The sequence below is a fragment of the Lactuca serriola genome, chromosome 8 (assembly GCF_051521515.1).
Source record: "Lactuca serriola cultivar US96UC23 chromosome 8, Lser_US96UC23_V15, whole genome shotgun sequence".
In the NCBI taxonomy this organism is placed as follows: Eukaryota; Viridiplantae; Streptophyta; class Magnoliopsida; order Asterales; family Asteraceae; genus Lactuca; species Lactuca serriola.
This window is the reverse complement of record NC_136415.1, coordinates 158,208,425-158,227,165: the sequence shown is the minus strand read 5'-3', so window position 1 is coordinate 158,227,165 and position 18,741 is coordinate 158,208,425. Positions and strand designations below refer to the sequence as shown.

Genomic DNA, 18,741 nt, shown 5'->3' with positions numbered 1-18,741 from the left:
TTGTTAAGTAGTTTGAGATATTTATTTCATTATTTATATCGTTGTAGTTTTTACGTTCTGTACTGAGAGAGATTGCTTAATTACATCATATGATCATATATGATTTAAGTTTCTTTCAGATATTTTGTACATTGAGGTGAGATATATTCGAAATTAACCAGGTTTTCATCTTTACGACTTTTTTTGTGAGATATATTCGATATTAAGATTGTTTTTGTTTATTTATATAGATCATTTGGTGTATTATGTCGAATTCTAGTGTTATTGATGGTGATTTGTATTCTTCTATGAGTGAGAGTGAAGAAGAAGATGTTGAGAACTCATTTTTTGAAGGTATCAGTTATTGAATTATTTTGTTGTTTTTAGTTTTGTTGATTATCATTTATTTACATATGAATATGTTAATATGAATAAATTGTTGTCTTATTCATATATGAATAAACGTGTGATAATTGTAATTTCGAATTTATTATTTTTTTCGTTTTATTCATATGTGAATAAGTTATGTTTTATTTACATATGAATATGTTAAAATGAATAAATTGTTGTCTTATTCATATATGAATAAACGTGTATTAATTGTAATTTCGAATTTATTATTTTTTTCGTTTTATTCATATATGAATAAGTTATGTTTTATTTTATATATTTTGAATCCTCATGAATTTTATGTATTCATATATGAATGTTTTATTAATATATGAATGTTTTTTGTTTTATTTATATGAGTTTTATGTATTCATATATATTATTGTTTTATTCATGCATTATTATTTTAGGTGGTGAATCTTCAAGTTCAGTACATGATGCACAATATTTTGATGATATAATTGGAGAACATGTCTATAAGCCAGATGTACCTGTTCAACTTATTCCTTTTAAGGGTTTAATCTTCAAATCATTAAAGTTGGCTATCAAAATGTATTATGAGTATGCTGAAATTGGTGGTTTTGATGTTAGACTGAGCACACAGTCAAGGTTTGATAACAAGATTATAAAGAAGAAACATGTTATATGTAATCGTGGTGGTAAACAGAAAAAGAAATCTTATGACACATTAGGTACAAGTGGTGTTAGGAGGAAACGAAATTCAAATTCAAGAGCTATTGGTTGCCAAGCAAAGATTATATTTGAATCTGTGTATGGAACTCCAGATTATAAAGTTTTTCAGTTTGATGAACTTCACAACCATCCACTTGAGAAGAGAAGCGATTTAAAAAAGGCGAGACAAATGTCATATTCAGAAAAAGAGTTTATTGTGCGTGCTTCCACATCAAAAATAGGTCCAACTATGGCTCATAAGTTGAGGGCAAGTCTGAGAGGTGGGTATGAGTTTGTAAAGCCCAAAGTAGTTGACTATAAAAATTTAAGGAGAGATATCAACAGGGTTATTGGTTATAAAGATGCCCAAATGATAGTAAACACAATGAATGACCGTCGAGCTCACTATCCAAATTACTCATTTGAGTTTAATTGTCAAGATGATGTTTTGGACTGTACGTTTTGGGCTGATGAAATGGAGAAGGCATATTATGCTGAATTTGGTGATGCTATCTCGTTTGATGCGACTTTCCGAACAAACAAGTAAGTTATTTTATCTACTTTTGTTTATAGCTTATTCATATATGAATATTTTTATATTCACTTATTAATACATCAAAAATTGACTTTAATGAACATTTTTTTTGTGTGTTAGGTATCGAATGGTTTTTGTTCCGTTTACTGCTATTGACCATCATAAAAAATCGGTTACTGTTGGATCTGGGTTGCTAAGCAATGAAAGCATTGAGTCTTACTCTTGGTTGCTTAAAGCATTTCTTAAAACTCATGGGAAAGAACCAACACTTGTTTTAACTGATCAGATGCTGCAATAAAACAAGCTGTTGAGAATATGTTACGTAATTCAAAACACCGATTATGTATGTGGCATATGATGAAAAAGTTGAAAAAAAAGGTATTATTTTAATATATTTCAAATATATTACTTATTAGTATATTCATTTATGAATATTGATTGTTATTTTACTTATTATTATTTATTCATTTATGAATATTTTTGTTTTAATACAGATATCAGATGATTTATTTACAAACACAGACTTTAGAAAAAGGTTTTCGAAGCTTGTTTGGGACATTAATATGAAACCTGATGTTTTTGAGGTGAAGTAGGGTTTGCTTATGAAGGAATTCAATCTTGAAGACACAAGATGGTTTAAAGACATGTTTACAATACGTGATTCATGGATACCTGGATATTTTAGTGATATTCCAATGTGTGGTTTGATGAAGACTACATCGAGGTCAGAGAGTATGAATTCATTCTTTAATACATATTCAGAAAGTGGGAACTTACTTTTGAATTTCATGATGAATTACAACACTGCCATTCAAAAGCAAAGGAATACTCAACGAGAGCTTGATAGGGCATCAAAGAAAGCATCATATAAAATGCAAACACCTCGAGAAATAGAACTGCAAGCATCAAAGGTTTATACAAGTACATTATTTTTTGAGGTGCAAAAAGAAATATATAAAGCATGTTTTTTCTATACGTACTCATATGTTGGTATTGAAGATGGTTGGGAAGTTTACATTGTGCAGCACAACAACAATAAAAGTGATTTTTTAAGGTAATTTTACTTGTTTTTTTATGAAAAATGTAATAATATTCATATATGAATATGATAATATTCATATATGAATATCAATATTCATATATGAATATATGAATATATATATATATATATATATATATATATATATATATATATATATATATATATATATATATATGAGTGTTGATATGAGTATTCTTATATGAATGTAAATGTGTAAATTTTGTTTTTGTATCAGCTTGAAATAAAAGCTGAAGAGAAAGAAATAAATTGTAGTTGTGAACATTTTAAGTGTATGGGTGTTTTATGCAGACATGCTTTTACAATAATGATGAGATGTGGTGTTAAAGAAATTCCTGAAAGGTACATTTTGAAGAGATGGAAAAAGGATGTGATATCAAGAAATTATCGTTTTAGTTCTGTTCAATCCGATTCAGGTGATTGTGAGAATGTAAAGTTAGTCGATGATTCATATTATAGTTTTGAATCATGTTTGGATATTGTAAGAGATGACAAAAAGAGATTGGCTTTGTTTGCTGAGAAACAACAAATGTTGTTGAAGGAATTTGAGAGTGATTATATTTCTCCTGGATTGAAAAGCAAGACAGATGGTGAAGTCGTATGCAAGCTTTTGGGTGTTACTATTCCTATTCCAGAAGAGATTAATATTCATATTCCTGAAGTTCAAAGCAATAAAGGTTCTGGAATCAAGAAAAGAATTCCAAGTGCAGGTGAAGTAGCATATGAATATTCTAAAAACATAGAATGTGTTCAGGATGTGGAAAGCGAGTTCCACACAATTTACGTACTTGTCCAGAAAGAGTTGGAGCTGCTAAATCAACAAAAGACAGTTAGAGATTTTTTTTATTCATTTATGAATATATGCAGATAAAAACAATAAACAATAATATTCATGTATGAACAATACACATTTATATTGATATGGTAAATTGATAAGTTGATATTTGTTTTTTAAATTACTATAAAATAAGTTATATTGATATTGTAAATTATTTATAAATGAATATAAATATGTGAAATTTGTTATACTAATAAATAAGTAATATTCATATCTGAATTTTTTTATGTTAATATCTGAACTTTGTTATCCTAACATATTACTTTGAACTTATTCATAAATGAATATATCATATTCGTATTCATTTATGAATAAATAAAAATAAATTTTGAAAATATTTGAATATAGAAAAATGACATAAATAAGCAAACTTGTTTCTACTAATAAGTTAGTTATATTCATATATGAAATTTGTTATATTCATATATGAACTTTGTTATACTGACATATTACTCCTAATTTAATCATAAATGAAGATATCATGTTCGTATTCATTTACGAATAAACATAAATAAACTTTGAAAATATTTAAATATAAAAAACTGACAGAAATAAGCGAAGTTGTTTCTATTACATAATCATTCAACACAAGATAATAAAAGTTGTTCATAAGCATTTCACAAAATATTAAAACGATTTTCAACAATATTTAACAAACCATTTAAAACTTGTTTCGCAAAATCATCTTACATGTACTTCAAATCCATTCATCTTCAACACAAACTGTTCTATAGCATCACACTTCAACATTCTTTCATCTTCACAAGCAATCATTAATATTCTTTTAACCTTTTTTGAATTGTTTGCATAGCCTTGTATGCATGATCAGTACGCACTTTGAATTCTTTTTGATATTTTTCAGCAAGATCCAACACCTTAGCCTTCAACATGTTAATTTCAGAAGTTAGTATTATGTGTGCATATCTTTTCCTGAGCTTCTCTAAAGTAGTTTGTTGAACTGCACTTTCTTTATGAAGTCCTAGTTTCCACTTTGAGAGTGATTGTCCCATATAGGTCTCCATATGTCTCATTGCAAAGACCCCACAATCAACTTTGTTTTTAACTGTTCTCCATGACATTTCAAGTCGTTGGGGTTTGATACTTTCTTTTGAGATTGCATTTGCTCTTGGATGGTTTATTTCTTTAAAGTATCTCACAAACAAATTTTTCTGATCATTAAATAAAATAAAAGTTAGATATGTAATAAATTGGTTCTTTTATGTTGTTGTGAACTGGGTACATACCAAAGTTTTCATTATTACTCTGTATTTCCCTTCATAATCCCCCTCAACTGCACTATTGTCTAGAATTTCAATTGACGGTTTCTTTAAGTTGAAGACAATCACAAAAATGTGAGCACTTCTAACAACTGGAAAGAATATCTGTTTTTATATATATATATATATATATATATATATATATATATATATATATATATATATATATATATATATATATATATATAATGGTAAGTATTTTGTTGATAAAATATATATAAAAAAACAACTTTAATTAACATACCATGTCAATATCTTCTATGTTCAAGATTTTTTTGTACCCATTGGTATTGTCATGAAAGTTCTCCTTGAATTTTTCATACTTTCTTTCATCAGACAATGTTGAAGTTAGATAAGCAGTTTGTAACCAATATAATCATATGTGAATTTCGGTTGAATATATATAATTATGTTAAAGAATACATCATATTTGTATAATCATATGTGAATTTAAGTTGTAAAAAAATATAATATTCATAAATGAATACATCATATTGGTGTATTCATTTATGAATAAGGAAGGAATTAAGGTTAGAACATAAACTTACAGAAACTCCAACTTTCAAGAAGAGTCTGTATGGTGAATTTCCAAAATCCCTTTCCAGTTCTTGGTGGTTAAGTAAATCAGACCAAGTGTTTAAAACTTCTCCAAAAATCTATGTGTTTGCATATAGACTTTCCATAACTGCTCTTTCTGCTATCTGACCATATTTTGTCTGGACAACCACATCTCTGCAAATATATAATCAAAATGTCATAGATTATTATCTATATAATAATCATATATGAATGTATATAAAATAAAGTTACTTACGATGTATTGCCTTGTAAGTTGAACAACCATTCACAGACAATACTCTCCTGATGTGTCAGTTTGGGTTTTGTGTCTGTTATTATGCATTTGAAAGGTGATTTGAAAGCATCAGCAAGCTTCTTCTCTCTTGGTTGATCCAGATCATGCTTTGATGGTCCTACTTCAGTAGGAATTGATACAGAGATTGGATTTGGATTAAGAACATTTTTCTTTGCTAATCTGATAACAACCTTCTGATGGTCGTCTTTGATTTGTTTCTTTGTAAGTGCTTTTTTTGGTGAAGATTCATTAGATTTTTTACTTGAAGTTTGATCTGAATCTTGACTGAGACCTAAACTAAAGCTTGGATGAGTATCTGCATGCCAAGAGATTTATCATATAAATAGTTGTAAGTTAATTATAATATTTGAGTTTATATTTTGAAATGTTTATCCAAATTGTTACCTCCTTTATTTCCTTTTGTCTTGTCAGCTTTTTCTCCTTTCTTGTTTTGATTTTCTGACTTTTTCTTTCCTGAAAGATAAAGAACTGTGATTAAGTAATTCATATGTGAATAAGTGATGTATTCATTTATGAATAAGTAATACATATCATTATTTATGAATAAGTAATACTATATTTTTTATTTATTAATATATTGTGTTATTCATTTATGAATAATAAAACTTACTATATTCATTTATTAGTGAATCAACTATTTACCTCTATCTTCTGTATTTCCTTTTTCAATTTCTGTTTGTTTTTCTTCAGCTCCATCTTTCGTGTTCTTAGCTTCAGTTCCTCCTTCATTTCTATCTTCAGAGTTTTCCTTGCCTGAAACATATACATCATATATGAATATTTTTTATTTTTTATTCATTTATATAGTATATTATTCATTTATGAATAAACAATGTTATTAAAAAATCAATATAAATATTGTAATATATTTTAAATCATTCATTTACCTGTATCATCTCCCTTTGTTTTTTCAACTTTTGTTCCTTGTTCATGTACACCTTCTGATTTTTCCTTTTCTGCAAGAGTATTAGTTTTACCAGTACTCATTGGTGACCCTGGTCAAAATTTAACAAACAAAATTGTTATTGTGTATTGATATTTTTATATATTTTTTTAAAATAAAATTAAGATAAAATTTACCTATATCAATATTATCGAAAATAGTTTTCATTTCAGGGTAATTCCAGATTTCATCTTCTTGACTATTTAAACTTGAAACTCCAATTCCAAGGACATTGTCCACAATGTTGTCAACAACTTTATCCAACAAATTTTGATTTTCAATTTGTTGAATAGTCTCTTCATGATTATTTGTTTCCTCAGCATGATCATCTTTTTCTTCTTCATCATTCTGATTTTCATTCCTCTTTGCATCTTTCTCTTTTACTCTAATTTCACCTTCTTTTTTATTCTTATCTGCATCATTCTTTATTCCTTCATTATCTGTTTCATTTGAATCAAGCAAATAATCTGCTTCTGGTTGACTTGCACCATTATCACTGTCTTCTTCACCATTTCCCTCGTTATCTTCATTTTCTGTTTGATCATTTGTTTTTTGACCCATTATTGGTGTCAAATTGATTCCTTCAACTCCAATTTCATTAATTGGAAAATTAAAAAGTGTTGTGCCTTCAGTTTTATCTTCAACAATCATATTTTGCATCTTCTCTTTGAAAATTCTAAAACTTTCCTTTTCAGGGAACTTTGTCATCGCATCATTAAGCTTTGAATTCAGCTTTTCCTTCATCCTCTCAAAACTATTAATCATTTTTGATATTTTTGATTCATATGCCTATGTAACAAAAAGAAGTATATGATTAGAATTTAATATAATAATTTAATGTAATCATATATTATTAACATGTTAAAACTAATTACCTCAACAGAATGATCTTCATCTTTATCAGAATCACTGTCTTCGAGATCTATATCTCCTTCATTTTGTTCATTAACAAATTCTTCGTTTAATTCTCCAACTCCAAATCTACCTTTTTCTTGTTCAAATGTCTCTTGATATCTAATCTTCTCTGAACTCCAATAACAAATTGTTGGACGTTTACGTGTTACTGTTAAAGCTTCTAAGTGGATGTTATCAGCATAGAACAACTGCACATAAATGATAACTAATTGATATTCATATATGAACAAGTAATATTATTTTTAACTTATTCATAAATGAATAAGTAATGTAAAGCATTACGTGTGAACAAATATATTTTTCTTATTCATATATGAATATTTGCTATTAGATTATGAATAATCAATATTATTAAAAATTGAGTATAAACATTATAATAACTTACCACCAAGAAAGCTGAAGGTCCAACAAAGAAGCTGTTATCTGAGTATGGTATGTATGAGTTTTTTGTTCTGACAAGACAGTCCAAAACATAGCTGCACCAGTCTATGTTGCTGATATCTGTTTTTCTTGAAATATAACTCAAGGGAAACAGGTTGCATCTTCCCATTGATGTTGACTCGCAAAAAGTGTTGACAAAAAGAACTAAGAAGTTCAATTTGAAATTGAAATCAGCTTGTGTGGTAGAAACAATAACGTTTTCTATTGCACTCAGTCGGATGATTGAATCTTTTTTAAATTGTTGCTTCCATTCATCATAACTTGTATCATCCTTAGGCCATTGATCCAGTTGTGTAAGTTTGGTTCCACCAATTGGTATGCCCAACATGTCATGAACAGACTCTGCTGTTACTTTCAATTCCTTTCCTTCAATATCTATCACCATTCTCTCAGAATCAAATTTTTGAAGAACATAAAATCCCAGCTTTAGTGGTATATCCGTGATTTTCATTTTTAACAAAGCTCCAAAACCCATAGATCTTATAGATTCTTTTTGTTCTTTGCTCATCCCAAGGATTATAGATAGTAATGCCTCTGGTGAACATCTGTTTTTCATTGAGTAAAATTCTTTTACCATTGGTTTTTTTTTTGTCTTTTTTGATTGGTGACTCCTTTTTTTTCCTTCTTCGATGGATGACTACTTTCAAAATTAGAGTCTGAATCTTGTAGTTGTTGTTTTTCAGGAGTTTTCCTTTTTGATGGACTTTTCCTGCTTTGATGCTTCATTTTCTTTGGTACTTTTGTTTCTTTTTTATCTGGGAAATGAAAACATATAATATTTGAATAAGTTACTGATATATGAATATGATATATGCTTGTTGATTTATTAATATTTATTTATTTCAAAAATATAACTAATATATACAATTTTATTATATATGAATATATTAGATATGATAGGAATTTTGTACCTTTCGCATTTTTCCTCTTCTACATTGATCTTGTTTCTCTCATTGTTGGTGAATCTTTATCGGAAATGTTAGTGTTCTTACCTTCATTCAATAGTAAGTAGAAGATAAATGAGTTTGATATTTACGAATGAATATTCGAATAAAACATATGCATTCATATTTTTTTATTCGCATATGAATATGTTTTGTTATATTCATATGTGAATAGAACATATGTAAGTGATTCTTGTTGTATTCACATTTGAATAATGTGTGACATCCCCAAAATCTCGGCCACAAAAGACCGATTTTCATTTATGCTTTTAAAATAATTTCAGAGTAAATCCTTTTGATTTGAAAGAGTTGCGGAATTTGTTCCCAAAAACAAAACATGATAAAACAATGTTTACCAAAGCATTTCATAAAAGAAATGTATTTTTCGTTATATAATCAAAACTCGGGGTGTCATGTTCCGATACAGACCAATAAGCATAAACGATAACATTACAAGTCATTCAACAAATATATACATATGCAGACTTGTAAACAAAACAACTTGATGGTTCATCCATCTTATGCCCTCGCGCCACTTCCTGTAATACAAATTAAAACTGAGTGGGTCAGGCTTGGGAGCCTGGTGAGCATATAGGGTTTTCAACCCACAATAAATAATCATATTTAATTTCCACCAACCAACAATAACTTAATTACCCATTCCCGTTATTCTCACTTTATGTCCCTAAGACAACTAACATAAGGGACCTAGTCTAAGAATATTTCATCGGGGCGACAACACATGCTTCGGGGGTTCCTCAGCAATATAAGTCAAATAAGGCAACCATGAGGGGGATGGAGTACAGCGAATGAACACCCAAGTTCATTAACACCTACAGGTGGCAAACCTGCTAATGTTTCCACAAGACTATCTAGAAAAGTCTGTGGTCGTCATCTAAACTCCGCTAGATGACTAAATCAAACAACAACGAGGCCTCTCATCTGTTTATTACACACCAACTATCTACCCATGTTCTACCCAACATATTAGTAGATAAAAATATACATTTTTATACATAGTTAAAAACCTGTATAGCATGCTTTAATCAATACATATTCCACATAACAGATGAGGCACACACACACACATAACACATATTTCATAGAGAAATAATCAGATCTATAAGATAGAAGAAAGTGAATACACATTCACACATATAAACAACAATATACTTAATACACTCAAACCATACTTGTATTATTATCGTGTTTATGAAAGGTAATATACACTCACTTGATCAGAAGATGATCAGACAGCACTACGGATTGTAGAAGTAGTAATCCTCAGCAGATCTGGAAGATCTTCACAAAAAATCGAACTTCTCGCGGACAGAGCTTCGGCTCGGGAACCGCACTTCTCGGGATCTTCGGGATCTCGGGACTTGCCTCGGGTCTCGAGAATAATACCGGGGCTTCGGGGTATTTCTAGCACGCAAATCGATGCAAAACGGGAAAGAAAAGAGAGAAAAGAGCAAAAGAACTCGGCTGCCCTCGCTTTCTATTTATAGGAGGCTGGAGCCTCGGAGTACGCGGGGCGTACTGCTCCGAAATCGTCACTGCTTACGTATCCGAAGTGCTCGAGTGCGAATGTCGACATCCCTCGGTGTACGCGGGGCGTACTTCGGATCAGATCGGTGACTCCTTCGGATAATCATCCGAATTAAAGATTAAATTTAAATACAAATTATTTAATAAACTTCGGAAATTCATAACTTCTTCATACGAACTCCGTTTTCGACGTTCTTTATATCCACACGAAGGTGAGACTACGCTCTACAACTTTCGTTTAGACACCGTCGGCTAATTTTAACTTTATTTTTATTATTTATTTTTAATATGCCGGGACAGAAAAACTTCGTTATAAATTCATAACTTCTTCGTTTGACGTCCGTTCTCGCCTAACTTTTTATCGCTTCGATACCAACAACGAGACCTTCGATCTTCGTTTAGATTGCTTCGGCTAAAAACCGCTCGATCTCAAATCGAGTATTTCGGGCTGCACACCGCTAAGCCGAAACTTCGATAAATCATAATTTCCTCACACGAAGTCAGATTTGGGCGTTCTATATATATTCGGAAACCTCGTTTCAACTACTACAACATTAACCAAAGATATCAAGTTTATTTTACACTTAAATTTTGACGCTTATTTTTATTCTTAATTAATCCAACCACATAATTAAGCAATTAAGCACAAAACACATAATACTCAAATAATACAATCTTATTATTTCAAAATGGGTTACAAAGGTTAACCTAGACTATTACATTGCTAAAAATGGCAAGCCCGGAAACACAGGCGTTACAATTCTCTCCACCTTAGAATGATTCCGTCCCTGGATCACACATCAACAAACAAATGCGGATAGCGACTCAACATGTCACTCTCCGTCTCCCAGGTGAGATTCGGCCCATTCGTGTGTTTCCATCGGACAAGCACTAACCCAACCATTTTGCGTCGCAACTTCTTAGTCTTTCGGTCAACAATTGCCTCTGGTTCTTCAATCAACCTTTTGTTCTCATCAATTCTCAATTCATAAATTGGAATTATGTCGGGAACTTCTCCCGTGAACTTCCTCAAATAACACACATGAAAAGTGTTGTGAATTTCATTCAGTTCTTCGGGTAATTCGAGCTTGTAAGCTTGGTTCCCAATCCTCTGAAGAACTTTAAACGGTCCAATAAACCTTGGACTCAACTTTCCCCTTTTACCAAATCTTATAAGTCCCTTCCACGGCGAGACTTTAAGCAAAACCGAATCTCCAACTTCAAAAGTCATCGGTCTTCGCTTCTTGTCAGCATAACTCTTTTGACGATCCTGAGCTGCTAACATTCTTTCCCTAATTATTTTCAACTTTTCAGCAGTTTGATGGACCATCTCGGGACCCATAAACTGCTTTTCTCCAGCCTCAAGCCAACAAGATGGCGTACGACACTTCTGTCCGTACAAAGCTTGATAAGGTGCCATCTTTATGCTCGAGTGGAAACTATTATTATAGGAAAATTCTACCAAAGGTAAATGTTCATCCCAATTACCTAGGAATTCCAAGGTACATGCTCTCAGCATATCTTCAAGTGTTTGTATTGTTCTTTCACTCTGACCATCAGTCAGCGGATGGTAAGTTGTACTTAAACACAACTTGGTACCCAATTCCTCTTGTAGACTTTTCCAAAACCTCGAGGTGAAACGGCTATCACGATCTGACACAATCGTTAATGGAACACCTTGAAGCCTCACAATTTCCTTCACGTAAGAATTCGCAAGCTTCTCCATAGACCATTTCTCCTTGGCTGCTATGAAATGCGCACTCTTAGTGAATCGATCAACGACCACCCAAATCATGTCGTGACCATTCTTTGTTCTGGGCAGTTTAGTGACAAAATCCATAGCAATGTCTTCCCACTTACCCATAGGCACATGCAATGGTTCTAAACTCCCGTACGGTTTCTGATGTTGTGTCTTGACTCTCGCACAAGTCACACACTCGGCCACATACTTTGCAACATCAAGCTTCATCGTCGGCCACCAGTAGTAGGGTTTCAGGTCCCTATACATTTTAGTGCTACCGGGATGAATCGAGTACATGGTCTTGTGAGCTTCTTCCATCAGAAGATCCCTAATTCCTCCTGACTTAGGTACCCAAATCTGATCTTGGAACACCTTCAGTCCATGACTGTTTACACCGAACACCAACGTTTTGCCCAAACGTTCCTCCTTTCGGTCATTTTTCTCAGAAGCTTCCTCTTGAGCTTTCTTTATACTTTCCACAATGGTCGAGACAACTTCAATTCTCAACGCTCTTGGCCTTTTCCTTTCAAGATTGACTTTCCGACTGAGAGCATCAGCAACAACATTAGCTTTACCGGGATGGTAAAGTATCTCGCAGTCGTAGTCTTTAAGTAATTTTAGCCAGCGTCGTTGCCTCATATTCAATTCCTTCTGATTAAAGAGATATTGGAGACTCTTATGATCAGTAAAAAGTTTGCACTTCGTTCCATAGAGGTAATGCCTCCATATTTTCAGAGTGAAAACTACCGCTGCCAACTCCAAATCATGAGTCGGGTAATTCTTTTCATGCTCTTTCAGCTGTCGAGACGCATATGCTATCACCTTTTCTCTTTGGTTCAAAACACAACCCAATCCAACACCAAACGCATCGCTATAAACAGCGAAGTCTTCAACTCCATCGGGTAGAGAAAGTATCGGTGCCTCGCATAGCTTCTTCTTTAGCTTCTCTAATGCTTCTTTATGCTTATCACTCCAAGCATAAGTAGCTCCTTTGTGGGTCAAAGCTGTTAATGGAGTAGCAATCGAAGAAAAGCCTTGGATAAACCTTCGGTAATATCGGGCTAATCCCAAAAAGTTTCGGATCTCTGTGGGACTTTTCGGTTGTTCCCATTTCATCACAGCTTCGATCTTCACTGGATCAACCATTATCCCTTCTTTGTTGACCACGTGACCCAAGAATTGGACTTCACGAATCCAAAAATCACACTTAGAGAACTTTGCATACAGCTTCTCCTTCTTCAAGACTTCTAACACTTCTCGCAAGTGTCTGCCATGCTCCTCTTGGCTTTTCGAGTAAATCAGAATGTCGTCTATGAACACTATCACTAATTTATCAAGGAAAGGATTACAAACCCTATTCATTAAATCCATAAATGCTGCCGGAGCATTGGTTAGTCCAAACGACATAACCAAGAACTCGTAGTGTCCATATCACGTTCTGAATGCAGTCTTCTCTATATCTTGCTCTCTTACTTTTAGTTGATGATATCCTGACCTAAGATCGATCTTCGAGAAATAGCTCGAACCTTGCAATTGATCAAATAGGTCATCAATCCTCGGCAACGGATATCTATTCTTTATTGTTGCCTTGTTCAGCTCTCTGTAATCAATGCACATTCTCATACTTCCATCTTTCATCTTCACGAATAACACCGGAGCTCCCCAGGGCGATGAACTAGGTCTAATGAAACCTATGTCCAATAACTCCTGAAGTTGCATCATTAGCTCCTTCATCTCCGTCGGTGCTAATCGGTAAGGTGCTTTTGCTATTGGCGTGGTTCCTGGTAACTAGTCTATTCTGAACTCCACTTGTCTATCAGGTGGTAATCCAGGAAGATCTTCAGGAAATACTTCCGGATAATCACACACCACTGGAATACTCTGCATCACCTTCTTTTCCTTCTTAGCATCGATCACGAATGCTAAATATGATGTACATCCCTTGGTCAAACACTTCCTGGCTTTCATTAGGGAAATGATTTCAGAATTTACTCGCCGTTTGTCCCCATACACCATAAATGAATCTTTCCCAGGCGGGTTTACTTTAACTATCTTCTTCTTGCATAAAATTTCGGCATCATTGGCACTAAGTCAATCCATTCCCAACACGATGTCGAAACCATTTAGTTCGATAGGCAATAATTCCTCGTGAAACTTATTCCCATTAAGGTCGATTAAGATGTTTTTCATACGATGGCTAACAGGTACAAACTTGCCACTAGCTACTTCGACCAATAAAGCATTATCTAGTCTATCAACAGGCAAAGCTAGTTTTCTACCAAACTCATGCGAAATAAAGGAGTAGTTGGCTCCAGAATCAAACAAAATTTGAGCAGGTAGTTCGTTAACAAGAAAGGTACCTGAAACGACATCAGCTTCATCTTTCGCAGCCTCAAGTGTCATCTGGAAGGCTCTCGCCTTCGGCTTTGGTGGAATGTTGGGCCTAGCTGCCTCCTTCTTCTTCGGACAGTCTTTCAAAATTTGCCCCTCTTCATTACAACCAAAACACATCCTTTTGTTGTTCGGACACTCATTGGCAAAATGTCCAACCTTCCCACACTTGTAGCAGGTTACATCCTCGCTACATTTCCCAAAGTGCTTCTTCTTACACTTATCACACCACTTCGCTTCACCTCCTTTTCCTCCACCAAACTTTTTCGAATCAGATTCAAAAATTTGCTTTTCTTACCGGAACCAGATGTTCTCTCAAACTTTCTCTTCTCACCAACCTCAACCTTGTCGGTGGTTCTCCCCTTAATCATGTTCTCAACAGACTTGGCAGCCCAGATAGCTGCCTCCAGAGTATGTGCCTGACGTACTGGCACCTTGTACTCCCATGGGAGTCCCTTCGCATACCGGTCCACCTTTGTCAGCTCGTCTGGGACGATACGCAAGGCAAAATCCATTTCCGAGATCCAATCCATAACTCCAATCGGATCCTCCTTTCCATTGAAGGTCGATGGTTTGCAAGTTAGAAAGTCCTTGTACTTGCATCCCATTCCATCATTCCTTCCATCATGGTTGTTTTGCCTAACTATCGGTAGGTTGGCTTGACCAATAGACCCACTGATGTTTCCACCTTCCGAATGCCCTTCATTTAATTCAGGCTCTTCCACACGAATTGACAGTTCTTCACGATTCTGTTGAAGCAACTGTCTGGTTTCATCCATCTGACGATCCAACATCGTTTGAATCATCATTTGCACACCAGCCATGGTTATTGGCTCAGGTGCTGCTGCTACGACAGGTATTTGTTCAATCACTGGTGGTTGATTCCTGTTTTCGTCAGCATTTCCAACTCCACTTCTTGTTCTCACCATTTTGATCTACACACCAAATAAGGTGAAATTAGATCCTCAATCACGATAGATATTCAAATCATCCTTATCACTCCGAAACGTTTACATGCTAGTTCTAATATCGTAGACGCACGCTTAGAATCCTACACACATAAAGTTTCTAGATCCGGTCGGCAACAGACCATAGATCCGAACAAATAATATCATATATGGCAACATATAACATTTAGCACATAAAGTATTTTAGGCAACTTTCCTAAAATAAACTAGTGCTCGTGTCTAAAATATAACAGACACACATCTCAAAACTTCACTTAGCATTCTAAGTTTAAGTCTAGAAATCCTACAAATTCCTAGTTCGCTTAAATTAAGGCTCTGATACCAACTGTGACATCCCCAAAATCTCGGCCAGAAAAGACCGATTTTCATTTATGCTTTTAAAATAATTTCAGAGTAAATCCTTTTGATTTGAAAGAGTTGCGGAATTTGTTCCCAAAAACAAAACATGATAAAACAATGTTTACCAAAGCATTTCATAAAAGAAATGTATTTTTCGTTATATAATCAAAACTCGGGGTGTCATGTTCCGATACAAACCAATAAGCATAAACGATAACATTACAAGTCATTCAACAAATATATACATATGCAGACTTGTAAACAAAACAACTTGATGGTTCATCCATCTTATGCCCTCGTGCCACTTCCTGTAATACAAATTAAAACTGAGTGGGTCAGGCTTGGGAGCCTGGTGAGCATATAGGGTTTTCAACCCACAATAAATAATCATATTTAATTTCCACCAACCAACAATAACCCAATTACCCATTCCCGTTATTCTCACTTTATGTCCCTAAGACAACTAACATAAGGGACCTAGTCTAAGAATATTTCATCGGGGCGACAACACATGCTTCGGGGGTTCCTCAACAATATAAGTCAAATAAGGCAACCATGAGGGGGATGGAGTACAGCGAATGAACACCCAAGTTCATTAACACCTACAGGTGGCGAACCTGCTAATGTTTCCACAAGACTGTCTAGAAAAGTCCGTGGTCGTCATCTAAACTCCGCTAGATGACTAAATCAAACAACAACGAGGCCTCTCATCTGTTTATTACACACCAACTATCTACCCATGTTCTACCCAACATATTAGTATATAAAAATATACATTTTTATACATAGTTAAAAACCTGTATAGCATGCTTTAACCAATACATATTCCACATAACAGATGAGGCACACACACACATAACACGTATTTCATAGAGAAATAATCAGATCTATAAGATAGAAGAAAGTGAATACACATTCACACATATAAACAACAATATACTTAATACACTCAAACCATACTTGTATTATTATCGTGTTTATGAAAGGTAATATACACTCACTTGATCAGAAGATGATCAGACAGCACTACGGATTGTAGAAGTAGTAATCCTCAGCAGATCTGGAAGATCTTCACAAAAAATCGAACTTCTCGCGGACAGAGCTTCGGCTCGGGAACCGCACTTCTCGGGATCTTCGGGATCTCGGGACTTGCCTCGGGTCTCGAGAATAATACCGGGGCTTCGGGGTATTTCTGGCACGCAAATTGAGGCAAAACGGGAGAGAGAAGAGAGAAAAGAGCAAAAGAACTCGGTTGCCCTCGCTTTCTATTTATAGGAGGCTGGAGCCTCGGAGTACGCGGGACGTACTGCTCCGAAATCGTCACTGCTTACGTATCCGAAGTGCTCGAGTGCGAGTGTCGACATCCCTCGGTGTACGCGGGGCGTACTTCGGATCAAATCGGTGACTCCTTCGGATAATCATCCGAATTAAAGATTAAATTTAAATACAAATTATTTAATAAACTTCGGAAATTCATAACTTCTTCATACGAACTCCGTTTTCGACGTTCTTTATATCCACGCGAAGGTGAGACTACGCTCTACAACTTTCGTTTAGACTCCGTCGGCTAATTTTAACTTTATTTTTATTATTTATTTTTAATATGCCGGGACAGAAAAACTTCGTTATAAATTCATAACTTCTTCGTTTGACGTCCGTTCTCGCCTAACTTTTTATCGCTTCGATACCAACAACGAGACCTTCGATCCTCGTTTAGATTGCTTCGGCTAAAAACCGCTCGATCTCAAATCGAGTATTTCGGGCTGCACACCGCTAAGCCGAAACTTCAATAAATCATAACTTCTTCACACGAAGTCAGATTTGGGCGTTCTATATATATTCGGAAACCTCGTTTCAACTACTACAACATTAACCAAAGATATCAAGTTTATTTTACACTTAAATTTTGATACTTATTTTTATTTTTAATTAATCCAACCACATAATTAAGCAATTAAGCACAAAACACATAATACTCAAATAATACAATCTTATTATTTCAAAATGGGTTACAAAGGTTAACCTAGACTATTACATTGCTAAAAATGGCAAGCCCGGAAACACAGGCGTTACATAATGTATGTATGGCAGCAAGCTATGTTCTATTCATATGTGAATATAACATACATATTCACGAATGAGTATTCGAATAAAAAATATGTATTCATATTTTTTTTATTCACGTATGAATATGTTTTGTTATATTCATATGTGAATAGAATATATGTAAGTGATTCTTGTTGTATTCACATTTGAATAATGTATGTATGGCAGCAAGCTATGTTCTATTCATATGTGAATATAACATACATATTCACGAATAAATATTTGAATAAAACATATGTATTCATATTTTTTTATTCACATATGAATATGTTTTGTTATATTCATATGTGAATAGAACATATGTAAGTAATTCTTGTTGTATTCACATATGAATAATGTATGTATGGCAACAAGTTATGTTCTATGTGAATATAACATACATATTCACGAATTAATATTTGAATAAAACATATGTATTCATATTTTCTTTATTCACATATGAATATGTTTTGTTATATTCATATGTGAATAGAACATATGTAAGTAATTCTTGTTGTATTCACATATTAATAATGTATGTATGGCAACAAGTTATTTTCTATGTGAATATAACATACATATTCACGAATTAATATTTGAATAAAACATATGTATTCATATTTTCTTTATTCACATATGAATATGTTTTGTTATATTCATATGTGAATAGAACATATGTAAGTAATTCTTGTTGTATTCACATATTAATAATGTATGTATGGCAGCAAGTTATGTTCTATGTGAATATAACATACATATTCACGAATTAATATTTGAATAAAACATATGATTTCATATTTT

At 33.4% G+C, this 18,741-nt stretch overlaps 2 protein-coding genes across 2 annotated transcripts; both read left to right on the top strand.

Moving 5' to 3' along the window:
* Positions 1–245: 245 nt before the first annotated feature.
* Positions 246–1,874, top strand: LOC145067553 (protein FAR1-RELATED SEQUENCE 5-like). Its single transcript, XM_079014674.1, has 3 exons — positions 246–333; positions 780–1,584; positions 1,697–1,874. The coding sequence occupies exons 1-3, from the start codon at positions 246–248 to the stop codon at positions 1,872–1,874; spliced, it is 1,071 nt and encodes a 356-aa protein (XP_078870800.1).
* Positions 1,875–1,933: 59 nt separating this feature from the next.
* LOC145067552 (uncharacterized) lies at positions 1,934–3,536 on the top strand. The gene is made up of 5 exons (XM_079014673.1): positions 1,934–1,954; positions 2,071–2,160; positions 2,290–2,487; positions 2,854–3,420; positions 3,504–3,536. The coding sequence occupies exons 1-5, from the start codon at positions 1,934–1,936 to the stop codon at positions 3,534–3,536; spliced, it is 909 nt and encodes a 302-aa protein (XP_078870799.1).
* Positions 3,537–18,741: the final 15,205 nt, after the last annotated feature.

Coding starts and splice junctions, on each gene's coding strand:
- LOC145067553 (XM_079014674.1), top strand. CDS start 246: ATGTCGAATTCTAGTGTTATTGATGGTGATTTGTATTCTTCTATGAGT. Junction 334..779: donor TGAGAACTCATTTTTTGAAG/GTATCAGTTATT, acceptor TTATTATTTTAG/GTGGTGAATCTTCAAGTTCA. Junction 1,585..1,696: donor GCGACTTTCCGAACAAACAA/GTAAGTTATTTT, acceptor TTTGTGTGTTAG/GTATCGAATGGTTTTTGTTC.
- LOC145067552 (XM_079014673.1), top strand. CDS start 1,934: ATGAAAAAGTTGAAAAAAAAG. Junction 1,955..2,070: donor TGAAAAAGTTGAAAAAAAAG/GTATTATTTTAA, acceptor GTTTTAATACAG/ATATCAGATGATTTATTTAC. Junction 2,488..2,853: donor TAGAACTGCAAGCATCAAAG/GTTTATACAAGT, acceptor TTTTTGTATCAG/CTTGAAATAAAAGCTGAAGA.